The sequence below is a fragment of the Microcaecilia unicolor genome, chromosome 4, assembly GCF_901765095.1.
Source record: "Microcaecilia unicolor chromosome 4, aMicUni1.1, whole genome shotgun sequence".
NCBI classification, from domain to species: domain Eukaryota; kingdom Metazoa; phylum Chordata; class Amphibia; order Gymnophiona; family Siphonopidae; genus Microcaecilia; species Microcaecilia unicolor.
The window spans coordinates 310472069-310484725 of record NC_044034.1 but is presented as its reverse complement, the minus strand read 5'-3'; the positions used below and the strand labels follow the sequence as shown (position 1 = coordinate 310484725).

The following is a 12657-nucleotide window of genomic DNA, read 5'->3' as shown; positions in this document are numbered from 1 at the left end:
ATACATCTAATTCTCTCCCATTCCCTTACTACCCTAAGTTGCTGTGAACCACACTGTGGGCTCAAAAGGGGAAAAAACAGAGACAGGCTCAGCATAATTAGAGGCTAAGGCAAGAAACAAGAATAGGGATAAAGAAAATAGAGAACCAACCTAAAAATGGAGGTAAGAGGGAAGAGTTGGGCCAACAGCATGAAAAGAACTGGCCCAGTGGCAAGAAAAACAAAATGGAGATGAATTTGCAGAACTGAGAAGAGAATTGACCTAGCGGGTTGTCAGGAGGTGAGAGGGAAGAGTTGGATCAACAGCATGAAAAGAACTGGGCTAGTGGCAAGAAAAAAAAAACTTGGAATGACAATGCAGGACTGAGAAGGGAATTGACCTAGCAGGCGCCAGGCAGCAGGAGAGTCAAGCTGGTGTTCAGAGAGATTAAATCCACAGGAGAGTCAAGCAGCAGCCACCCTGCAAGGTATCAGAGGCAGATATTTGCTGCAGTTCTACAGTGAATTTTCCGTCTTTATGAAGGTGTTATTTTAGACAGAACTTCAGGATACTGGCCCTCTGAAGTTTACTTGTGGCTTCCAATAGCTTAGTATGTTGGCCCAAATATAAATCTCATTTACAGTACCCCTAAATACCCCCTCCCGTTTCAAATTCTCATCCCACCACATTTTGAAAAACTGCCATTATTTGGGTAAAACCACACAATACGCACAAAGGACTAGCTCCATGGCTCATGCTGAAGTGCTACAAGATAGGAAAGTTCATGTATACTATCTTTCAGGCAGCATACCACACAAAGGGCCACTTTCACTAAGGCACACTAGTGATTTAGCGTACACTCATGCTAAAACACCCATTATATTCCTATGGGCGTCTCAACATATGCTAATTTTTAGTGTGTGCTAAATCCACTAGCACGCCTTAGTAAAATGGGCGCAAAGACAACTCACTCAGGCTTGAAGAAAGAAGATGGCTACCTAAGAACAGCAAGCTCTCCTAGCAAAGAAGTGGAGCTGAGAATATGTCTCAGAAGAAACCACCCTTCAATTCTTCTCAGCCAACCAGGCAGGTATGTTTGCTATTAAGCTATCTGGGCTCACGGGCGGATTGCCGCATCCCCCAGTGGGCTGCTGATGTAAAACTGTGGCAGTACATCTCCTCAGAATCTATCCTCTTAAAAGGTGCAGGGATCTACAAATCAGCAATATAGGAATAGCTGCTAGCTCATGAATCCCTGCGACTTTAAGAGAAAAAACTCAAAGGGGAAATATTGCTACTGCAATTTGTTTACATCACTTGGAGGAATAAGTTGGGCCGCAATGAAGCCAGAAGTGGAGCAGCAAAAGCTGGAGCATCAATTTTAAGTGGCCAAGGGGAAAGGGACTAAGGAGGGACAAGGGGCCAGGGCCAGGATCCCCATGTCCGAGCGAACTTTTGGTCACAATTTGCCCTTGTCTGGGGGCCAGAATACAATAAACAATGAATGGTTCAGAACCAAATAGGTACAGAGAAGGGCAACCAAAATGATAAAGGGAATGGAACAACTCCCCTGTGAGAGAAGGCAAAAGAGGTTATGGCTCTCAGCTAAGGTCTATGAGTAAAGTGGATTGGGTAAATATGAATCAGTTGTTTACTACTAGATGGCATACCATAAAGTTACTGAGCAGTACGTTAAAAAAAAAAATTGGAAACTTTTTTTTCATTCAGCACACAATTAAGCTCTGGAATTCTTTGCTGGAGGATGTGCTAAAAGTTGTTAATGTAGCTGGATTTTTAAAAAAAACATTTTGGACAAGTTCCTGAAGGAGAAGTCCATAAAAAACCATTATTAAGGTAGAATTGGGGTAAGCAACATGGAATTTACCTACTTTTGGGATCCCGCCAGGTCCTTGTGACCTGGATTAGCCACTGTCAGAAACAGGATATTGAGCTTCACATATCTTTGGTCTCACCTAGTATGGCAATTCTTATGTTCTAATGACTGGCTTTCCCTGGAATCATTTTACTCATTTCGTTTAAAGGAAACACCTGCAGAAATGTGGAACTGGCCCACTTGATTACATGTCTAAACCATAAAGAGGTGTCCTAAATATCTTTCAATCATATCAAAAGGGTAAAGCTGCCTTCATCAAATAGTACTGAATGGACCCAGAGCATGAAAATAAATTTAATGCTCCATTGCTAGTGCATCAGGTCCTCCCCCAACCAACCCAAAACACTAGCCAGCTCTTTGGAGCAAAAAAAAAATAATAAATATATATATATATATATATAAATATATATAATGTTCCAAAGAGCTGGCTAGTTTTTTTTTTTTTTTTTTTTGGGGGGGGGGGGGGGGACCTGATGCACTAGCAATGGAGCATTCAATTTATTTTCATGCTCTGGGTCCAATCAGTACTATTTGATGAAGACAGCTTTACCCTTTTGATATGATTGAAAGGTAATATACTGGATGGTAATGGGTGTCACTTTGGAAAACGTTATAAGAAACTAAACAAGATATCAAGTTTTCCTTCAATGCATTTTGTGCCTTGCAAACAAATCTATATAAACTTTCCATTTCTATCAATCACCTACAGTTAAACCATTTTTCAATGGTCTACTAACAGAATTTTTGTGGCCATGAGGGATGAAAATGTTGACTACAGTTAAATTGAATATTGTGTGACAAACTCAGTAAAGACTGTGGCCTCAGTCTGAGGTCACCAACAAAGCGTATTGTGAAATCCTGAACTATATTAAGCCCACCCACCATGCCACTAACATATTTCTTATTTTCTGCCATATATACACATGTATATGTTTAAAATACATTTATAATCTGTCAACCCAAAGTCCTTGGTGGAATCCAATAAAACATACACAAGGCTCTTATTTTTGGATCTGATACACATGGATATACCAGCACTTACAAAGCATACACATGTAAAACTGATTTTAGAAAAACCAGTACTTCAACATGCATATCCTATCTACGTCCATGTTCAAAGGGGTGTGGATTGGGCGGTCAATGGGTGTGACAGAATTTTACAAGTATATTCCCCATTTCAGAAGGGGAATAAATGTGTATGCCTGACACCTTGATGTTGGGCTTTATACCTGCTCCAACCCATGAAGTTGTGGTGAGGTGCATGTTTGAGCAGGAGGTAGGGTTGCAGTACCTCTTGCCCAAATGATTACCATGCCACAACATGTATGTGAGCTTAACTGGTCCCCTCCCCTCATCCTCTCAAGCATCAGAACCCCTCCCTCCCTCCCCAATATCTTTCTGCAACTCCACTGCCTAATGGCAAGCCCCTCCCTGCAGTCCCAAACACTCTTTGTACACACAGCCCCAGGCAGCCATGACCCCCTCACCCACTCCTGAGGCTTGCCCAGAAGTAATCTTGGTGGTCTGGGGCAGATGTCAGGAGCAGTTCTACTGTATTTTCGCCCCAACCAGCTTCGAGAGAAAAAAAAAATAACACTCGCATGATCCCTACTGGTAGTCTCACAGTACTACCACAAGAGGTTATTAACCCCTTTGGTCCTTATATGGAAGCTAGCCATAGTACCTGAGACTACCACTGAGTCATGGCTGCCATTTTTGCTCCTGCATCAAAATATTTTGGAAGTATTTTCTTTTGGGTTACATTATTTTTCCTTCATTACTTTCAGATAATTAATAGAAATTTCTAAAATGATGGCAAAAATTACACGTGATCAATTCCATGTGTATTTCTGGGTACAAACTATCAATTCTAAAATGATAAAGGGGATGGGACGACTTCCCTATGAGGAAAGGCTAAAGCTGTTGGGGCTCTTCAACTTGGAGAAAAGACGGCCGAGGGGAGATATGCTAGAGGTCTATAAAATAATGAGTGGAGTGGAATGGGTAGACGTGAAGCGTCTGTTTACGCTTTCCAAAAATACTAGGACTAGGGGACATGCAATGAAGCTACAAAGTAGTAAATATAAAACGAATCAGAGAAATGTTTTCTTCACTCAACGTGTAATTCAACTCTGGAACTCGTTGCCAAAAAATGTAGTAAAGGCGGTTAGCTTAGCAGAGTTTAAAAAAGGTTTGGACAGCTTCCTAAAGGAAAAGTCCATAGACCATTATTAAATTGGACTTGGGGAAAATATTTCTGGGATAAGCAGCATAAAACATTTGTACTTTTTTGGGGATCTTGCCAGGTATTTGTGACCTGGATTGGCCAATGTCGCTGAGCTTGATGGACCTTTGGTCTGTCCCAGTATGGCAATACTTATGTAAAATGTGTCTGAAAGTGTATAAAACCAAATAAATGCAACAGTTGCCAATATGGCAAGCTATAACCTATAAAAACATTAGAGAGTACAAACAGGAAAAAATGTCTTCCACAAAGACACCAAATCAACCACAAGAGTGAAGTAGCCAAACACAGTACTCAAGTGGATAAAAAAAAAAAAAAGTTATTTATTCATCCAAATTTGACAAACTGAACTCTTCCCAACTCTGACAGACTGAACTCAACACAGGCCGTGTTTCGGCACCCAAAGTCTTCATCGGGGGTTCTTACAAGCCAGTGGGATTATCATAGAATATGCATTCATTTCAGCCTTTATAAAAACTTAAATGCCACCTAACGAAGGCTTTGGGTGCTGAAACACGGCCTGTATTGGGTTCAATCTGTCAGAATTGGGAAGCATTCAGTTTGTCAACTTTAGATGCATAAACATTTTTTGATCCACTTGAGGATTGTGTTTAGCTACTTCCACTCCTATGAAAACATTAAGCATGTCTCTGATGCAATTTCATTGTAAATATACTGCAGTATATGAACCCACCATGCAACATTCAAAGAAACAGAAGATATGGTGTGTAGCAAGACATGCAACCAAGCGAGCCACTAAATCAAGTATTATTAAACTTTGGTGCTTTTCCATACTGAAAACCAGCATGAAACATTTACAGAGGTTTCAAAGTCTCATCCTTACCTTCTGCTACATCATCATCAATAGCTCCCTTCACCTGAGAAAAGCACCACTGAATATCATTCCCTCCTCCAACACCTACAGAGAGAAAACAGAAAATCTTTTTAGCACGTATCACCAGGTTCTATGGCTGAGAGCACTCAACCCTCTATGGCCAGCCACAGTTCTACAAATAAGCTTTCTGTTATCACCCAAACATTCTGCCACCAATCCAAAACTTGCACATATAAAGGAAAGATTGCCTGAACCTAGATACAACCCATCCCCACCCCACAGCCCTTGGCTGTTCACTTCTAGCATTCAAATTTTAGTGGAAACAGTTATGAATGGGTAAGAGAATGTTCCCTAGTAGCAAAACAGGAGGAAGAAAATCTCAATAAATGCAATATTAAGAACTCAGAATTTTTCTTTGCAGGTAGCAGTGCATTAGAAGAAAAATAATATCAATATCTACAGCAGAGAATGACACAGGAACAAAGTTTGTCTCTATCCCCAAGGACTCTGTCCCCATCTGTACAAGCTTCAAACACTTATGATTTTATATTTAAATCTTATTAAAGTATAAAAAGGAACAATATTCTGTACAACTGTTTTTAAATCACAAATAGAAAACAAGAATAACAACGAGCAACTATAATAACCCCCCTCTATTCAACAATAGCTGGCTTCTACTACCCCCAAGGAACCCTAATCCAGCCTGTTAAAATGTCCAGAGGTACAAAATACAACCCGTTCTCTATGCCCTAGTGGATTCATCTGTGGATGAATAATATGAAGAGCTGCCAAATTACCCATTCCAGGGGGGAGACACTTTGGCTGGTCCTGGATTTCTGCCAACCTCATCCAGGTGTATTATGGGACCTGCAGCTCTGATTGCAACAGATAGAATCATGGACTACAAATACTATATTGCTTTGGATATAAGTTTAAAACCAGGACTAGCCAAAACGTCTCCCTCCTGGAATGGGTAACTTGGCAGCTCTAAATAAGTCATCAGCTTTCTCAGGATTCAGTCTAGCTCTGCTGTCTTCCACAATCCTTCCCACAATAGAAAATGTCTACTCAAAGACATGCTGGTAAGCAGGAATACACAGAGCCCCTGTGAAAGTATTTTCAGTTTTGGCCAGCACTTTTGCTTGTATTTCCAAAAAAAAAATAAAATCATCATCATCTGCATTAGAGAATGATACATGGACAAAGTGTGTGCCTGTGTAATTCTCTAATCTACAGCTTTAAGGCAATCCTGAACATAGTACACATAGACCCCATATAATGTAGCTTGATATAACACAACCAAAAGCAGGAAACCTCCTCCCCCCCTTTTTTTGTCATTAGATATTGTACTGCAGATCCTGTATAACATGGGTTCATTGAATCATATGGGATTTACAATGGGAGTTTTCTGAAGTTGTTACAATTCAGGATTTGAGTTATGAGAATCTCAGAACTTATCAGTGTAAAGATTTTCCAAATGATTCTTAAAAGTTTTGATTGCTCGATTTTTCACATAAAAAAAGACCCCAGGGCAGAATGACCATTCAGGCAACCACTCACTGCCTGAGGGCCCAGTGCTTCCCTCCCATGTGACCCCTCATCTCCTCCATCCTGATCTGCACCCCACTCTTCCACGCTCAGAACAAAAGATGAAAACTTGCTGCAGTCGTGTGGGTGCCCAACAATGTGAGATTCCCACATCCCTTGAGCAGCTCCATTCCATACCCAGTGTACCTGAACGTAACTCACCTTGAACTACTACTGAAAATGTGAGAGTAAAATCCAAATAAATAAATAAATATCATCTCGTACCACGGACAGAAGAAATCGGCCGAAGCCTGGCACCCGAATACTCTGCAAGGCTGTTCTGATCCCCCTTCTGATGCACACTCCCTGCCGCCATGGGGGCAGGATCAGTACAGCCTTACAGAGCACTTGAGCACCAGGCTCCGTGGCCGATTTTGTCTGTCCATGGTACTGGAGTGCATACATCGTGGATCAGGTGGTCTCACACACTGCAAGTACTGACATCTGAGGCATATGCCAAGTCTAGTATCTCTCCCCTCCCTCTGGTATCTCATTCCATTTCCTCTCCTCCCCATCTTGTGTTACAGGTCCCCAACCTTTGGCAGCTTCAGCAATCAAGCCAGCATGCCTCAGGCTAGTTAGGCAAACTGTGACCTATCTACATGGGAACAGGAAGTTACCCAGAGGAAAAGCTTCCGGAATCAGCCTGAGACACACTGGCTCAATTACTGAAGCTGCAGGAGGCTGGGGGCCTGTAATGTGTGGGAAGGAAAGGGAGAGAAACGCCAGGTCAAAGTGGAAGAGTGTGGGGGTGGAGGGAAAGAGATGCCAGGTCATAGGTCCAGGGAGGAGGACAGGGGGAGAAACACTGGACCGGCATGAGAGAGAGATGCTGGAATGGGCAGGTAAACTGAGCAAGGGAGGGAAAGATGTGGACCCAGGGCCCTCTTATTGCCTGGGGGCCCAGATCCCTGTCAGTCCACCCCTGCACTGGCCTAGTTTCTGGGGTGATTGGTTAGCTCTAAATACAAAATTTTAAAAACTATCAACACTTTAAAGTTTTAAACAAGTAACATTCTTTTCAATATCCAGCCTAACCAACAATTTTTCCCACGCCTTAACTATCCAGTTATTCAAAACAGCCACAAACCTGACTTCATGTAATTTTGACTACCCTGATCACAAATTTCAGAAACATTATTCCTTCAACAGAAAAAGTGACTCACTCCAACTTTGGTCTCACTATCACCACCCATTTCTATTGCAATCCAAATACAAGAAAATAACACCCCACATTCCCCAAGGCTGTCAAACTGGAAATTTTCTTTTATCACCCCTCCCAGAACACCCTGCAATGGGAAAAAAATGAAGTAAACTTTTTCCCATGTTTTTTTTGGTCAGACAAAAAAATGACTTTCTATATAGTATATAGAAAGTATATATATAGTATATACCATCAGCGCAATAATGAAAATTAATTCATCAGTTTAACCACTGAAAAATTACATTTACCAATAAAAGCACATATCACCAAATGCAAAAATAAATAAGCAAAACCTAAAGGTTATGTTTATCCTCCAGAATCAGAAAAACGTCCCACAAAAATAAAAAAATAAAAAACCCTTCTCGTTCCCTCATCCTAAGTTCAACACCACAAAAAAATGAATGCAACCAAGATCTAACCAGAAAACCAGACACATGCTCCCTTCCCGAGATCTCCGCCACTTTGTAAAGATGCAACTTGGCAGTATTTCAGGCCTACAATTCAGCACACAGAAAAACATGTAAGGGATGAAAAGAAAAAATAACAGTAAATCATGACACTGATTTGACCAAGCCGCATCACCATGCAAAACCAATTATTAATCACACATTTAAAAAACGCAATACTTTTATTTGCATTATACACAGCAGTACAAAAATATGTGAATAAACCACCCACGTTTCTACTACCATACAACACGAAGAAAAGAAGACAAATAAATGCTTTTAAAACGACCCCCCCCCCCAAAATCTAAAACAGTTATAAAAGCAAACACCTACTTAATCCTCCTTCATGCCTGCGAGAATGATATATAGTACTTTAAAATCACCCCATGCCATGCAACATTAATAACGATGGTTTAAAAAAAAAAAAAAAAAAGGACCAGGACAGAAGTGGGTAAGGAAAGAGCATTCGTAGTCACACAGTTGTAAGAAAACTATTACAGTTCCTCCAACCGGCCTTGCATTACCTGCCATGTTGTGCTTACAAGCGGCGGCTCCGGACAGGCGCCTCCCTGAGTAGCCGGATGTTGCACCGGCGTCACCCGACCGGGAAGAGGAGAGGTGGAGGAAAAGGAAGAAGATAATATTTCTATGTATCTATACACAGGTAAGAGATATAATAACTAATAATATTTTTATTCTTCCCAACTAATTTATTTATTTTATTTTTAAAATGTTGTTTTTCCCCGCCCCCTCCTTCCGCTCTGGATCTTACTCCCGCCCCCCTTCCCGGCTCCGGCTCCGCCGCCGCGCGCCCACCCCTAGCCATCCACCACTTTCCAAAATGGCGCCGGCCTGGCCACTGACGTCAGTGGGCGAGGCGAGGACGGTCCCCCGCCCCTCCCCTGCTCTGCTCACTGAGAGGTCGGGCAGCAGAGAAACGTGGGGGATTAAGGAGGTTCTAAGTTCCTTGGTGTGGACGCTAGGAGAAGACGAGTAATTGGTTAGTGATGTCATGACGAAGTCCAACCCAAGGAGTTTTAATGACTCCTTGGTCCCTCCCGTCTTACCCTGTTTTGGTTTTTTTTAATTTATTATTTCAGGGCATACTCCGCCCTATTCCGTTCTTCCGGTTTTCAGCTATTTTCTGGATGTAGACAGTAGCATCTGCCAGGGGCCAGTGCTAATTTAAATTCCCATCAGGATCATTTCTAGGTCTGCTTCACCTAGTTTTTTAGCGGATAAACTGATCGACTCCTGGATTTACCAAGCCCAAGGCAACTAGCTGACTCCGGGTTCTCAGGAACACAGCCAGCCCTTGGTTTACTCCCATGGCATGCACTGCGTGTATGGGCTTGTAGACGGGCATTTAAATCAGACCTAAACGGAGCCCGATATTGAGTCAGGCAATGAGGTGTGAGGTCCGCCACTCCGCCTTGATACCTGTCAAACACCAGTGATGCAAGGCTAAGGTTGTCGTGTGGTGGCTCAAAAGCGTTGCAAAGAGATTTCTTTATTTATGATTTTTTTTTTCAGTAGTAGCTCAAGGTGAGTTACATTAAGGTACACCGGGCATTTTTCTGTCTTGGAGGGCTCACAGTCTATTTTTGTACCTGAGCCAACGGAGGATTAAGTGACAAGGAACAGCAGAGGGATTTTAGTTCAAACATTTGTATTCATTTTAACTAACAAAACAAGAGAGAACTATACCAACTACGAAAAGTAAAGTACATCTTTAACAGGGAAGTACTGATAAAGGTCACATTATACCAGAGGGAAGGAATAGGAAAGAAAAACAGCACGGTAACAATTAGAAGAATGGATTTAAACATACATGGTTTTTAACATTAAATAAATACGTTTAAATTGGCTTCCAAATTTGCTTCACTTTTTTAATGTTTTTTTTTCAGCTACTTGCTTTAAGTTGAAATTTCTAGTCAGCAGAATTTATGCTTTGAAAGGGTTGACTTTAGACTTATTCTTCTGATTACTCAAAATCATTTGAATAATGAGAAAAATCTTTATATCCAGTAGATTTTGATGTGGCAGAATTAATCCCAGAATTGAAATAGATCTAAGAATAATAATAGCTAAGGAAGATTTGTGATTAAAGTTTAACATTTCTTAAATAGTTTGCCATATATCATGCCAAAATATATGTAAAATTTGGCAGTAGTACATCATATGGATGGACCAGAGTGCCTTCATAAATGTTACAATCCCAACATTTATTCGATTCAAAAATATACCTCCTTAAATTGGATTCATGAAGGATCTGGATTTTACTTATGTGCTGCCAGGCCAGGCAGGCGTCTTGCCCTGTGCTGCCCCAGTTGCATCTCCAACTGGCCTTTCTTTGCCCAAAATCCTCTGCTGTCTCTGCCAGGCCCTGCTCTGCCTGGCTGGGCTTACCAGGGTAGGAGTGTAGGGAGGGAAGAAGTACTACAGCAGACTAGGTCAGGTCTGGGTTTGGGTGGGTTTTTTTTTTTTTTAATTATAGTTGATCTAGAGGAGACCTCTGTCAGTGTTCCTTCTAAGTTGTGTGCGTATGTGCTAGTGCACATGCCTAGCAACTGTGTGCACAAAATATTTGCTGGCTTTCTTTATTGTGAACATAGCCTATAGGCTATACTGCACACCGAATCAAGGCTGAAAACTTGCACACAAAGGGGTCCTTTTACAAAGGCGCGCTGAAAATGGCTAGCGGTAGTGTAGGCACGCGCCTGCAAAAAATGGTCTTTTTTTTGCCGAAATGGACATGCGGCAAAATCAAAATTGTTGCATGTCCATTTTGGGTCTGAGACCTTACCACCAGCCATAGACCTAGTGGTAAACAATTTGGATGGTAATGATCTACGTGCTTCAGATGCCACTTGGCGCGTGTCCGCTACATGTGCCAGAAAATAACAAATATTTTTCAGACACGCATAGTGGACGTGCGCCAAAATTGAAATTACCGCAAGGGCCATGCGGTAACCAGGTGGTAACTCCAATTTGGTACGCATTGGGCGTGCATAGACACCTATGCGGCTTAGTAAAAGGTGTCCAAAATGTTTTTCATAGGCACACATAGGTCAGCAAAAATTAGAGAGAACATTTGTAGGAGTAGCTTAGTGGTTAGTGCCAGCGTGGGCAGATGGGAAAAATTTTCCCCACCCCAAATCGGCCCTAAGCCAGCCCAAAACCCACCCAAAGTCAAACCCCGCCTCCAACGTCACCGACCCCGCCTCCAATGTCACCGCCCCGCCCCCTGATGTCACCTCTAATGTCGTTAGCCCCGCCCCTGATGTCACCTCTGATGTCATTAACCCTGCCCCTGATGTCAACCCTACCTCGGAAAAGCTTCTATTGGACCAAATTGGACCAATAGAAGCCCCCCAAAAAAGCGCAAACCCCGCACAGCTGCAACGAAAAAGAAGCCCAATTTCCCGCAGCCCGCAGCCTTCGAAAATTTCCAGCATCCTGGCTTAAAAACCAGCCCAATTGGGTGGGAAACCCACCCATCTGCCAACACTTGTTAGTGCAGTGGACTTTGACCCGGGGAACTGAGTTCAATTCCCACTGCAGCTCCTTGTGACTCTAGGCAAGTCACAACCCTCCATTGCCCCTGGTACAAAATAAGTACCTGAATATATGTAAATCACTTTGAATGTAGTTGCAAAAACCTCAGAAAGGCAGTATATCAAGTCCCATTTCCCTTCCCTTCCCTTCCCATCCAACTTTAATTAACACCTACCCAGCTCAGCATGCTGTAGTCTTTCCTTCCTTCCTTCCTTCTTTCTCTTCCCTGCCCCAGGCAGGTTGATTCTTAGCAGTCAAATCAGATCTGGAGGAGACCTCTGGATCCAACTTTAAAGCTAAGGAAAAAAAATCCTGATGCCCAGCTGGGGCAGAGTAGGATCCAGGGAAGAGCAGTTCAAGTTGGAGATGTAACCAGGGCTGCACAGGGCAAGGCATCTGCCTGGGAGTGCATTAGTAAATGTCAGATCCTCTGTGGACCTGATTTAAGGTGGTATAGACTGGATCTGAAGGATCTGACTTTTACCTGTTTCTGCTAAGCTTTGCTTCAGGGCTGATGCATGAGTATTGGGTGCCCTAGGCAATCCAGCTTTATGTTGCCCTCAATTTTCCCTCCAAGGTTTAGATAATTAAACTGTACAATCATGATCAATCTACAAAAATTCTATTAAAAACACATATTTGGACATCATGCTTTTAAAGATTAAACTTTGTTGAGAAAGTAAATGTAGGCAGCAGTGGCGTACCAAGGTGAGGGCGGTCCGCCCCGGGTGCACGCCGCTGGGGGAGTGCCGCAGCACGCACCTGTCTGCTCCCAGTTCGCTACGCTCGCTAAATTCTCTCGTTCGCTGCAGCAGCTCCCTCCTGCCCCGGAACAGGGAGCAGACAGGCGCGCGCCCGGGGGGGGGTGTCATTTCGCAGGGGGGGGGGCGCTGCACCCGGGGGGGTGCA

General features: G+C 42.7%; 1 protein-coding gene across 2 annotated transcripts in view; it reads right to left on the bottom strand.

Annotated features, from left to right (window-relative positions):
* PPP2R2A (protein phosphatase 2 regulatory subunit Balpha) overlaps positions 1-8933 on the bottom strand; it is a 185925-nt gene extending 176992 nt beyond the window's left edge. The window contains exons 1-2 of one of the 2 annotated variants that reach the window (XM_030201832.1): positions 8715-8933; positions 4963-5037 (exon numbers count right to left, since the gene is read on the bottom strand). In XM_030201832.1, the coding sequence (XP_030057692.1) occupies positions 4963-5037; positions 8715-8721 (82 nt within the window). In that variant the 5' untranslated portion in view covers positions 8722-8933. Of the gene's footprint in view, positions 1-4962; positions 5038-8523; positions 8673-8714 lie in introns of those variants that run through there. The other variant, XM_030201833.1, reaches the window with a different exon arrangement.
* Between the last annotated feature and the right edge of the window lie 3724 nt (positions 8934-12657).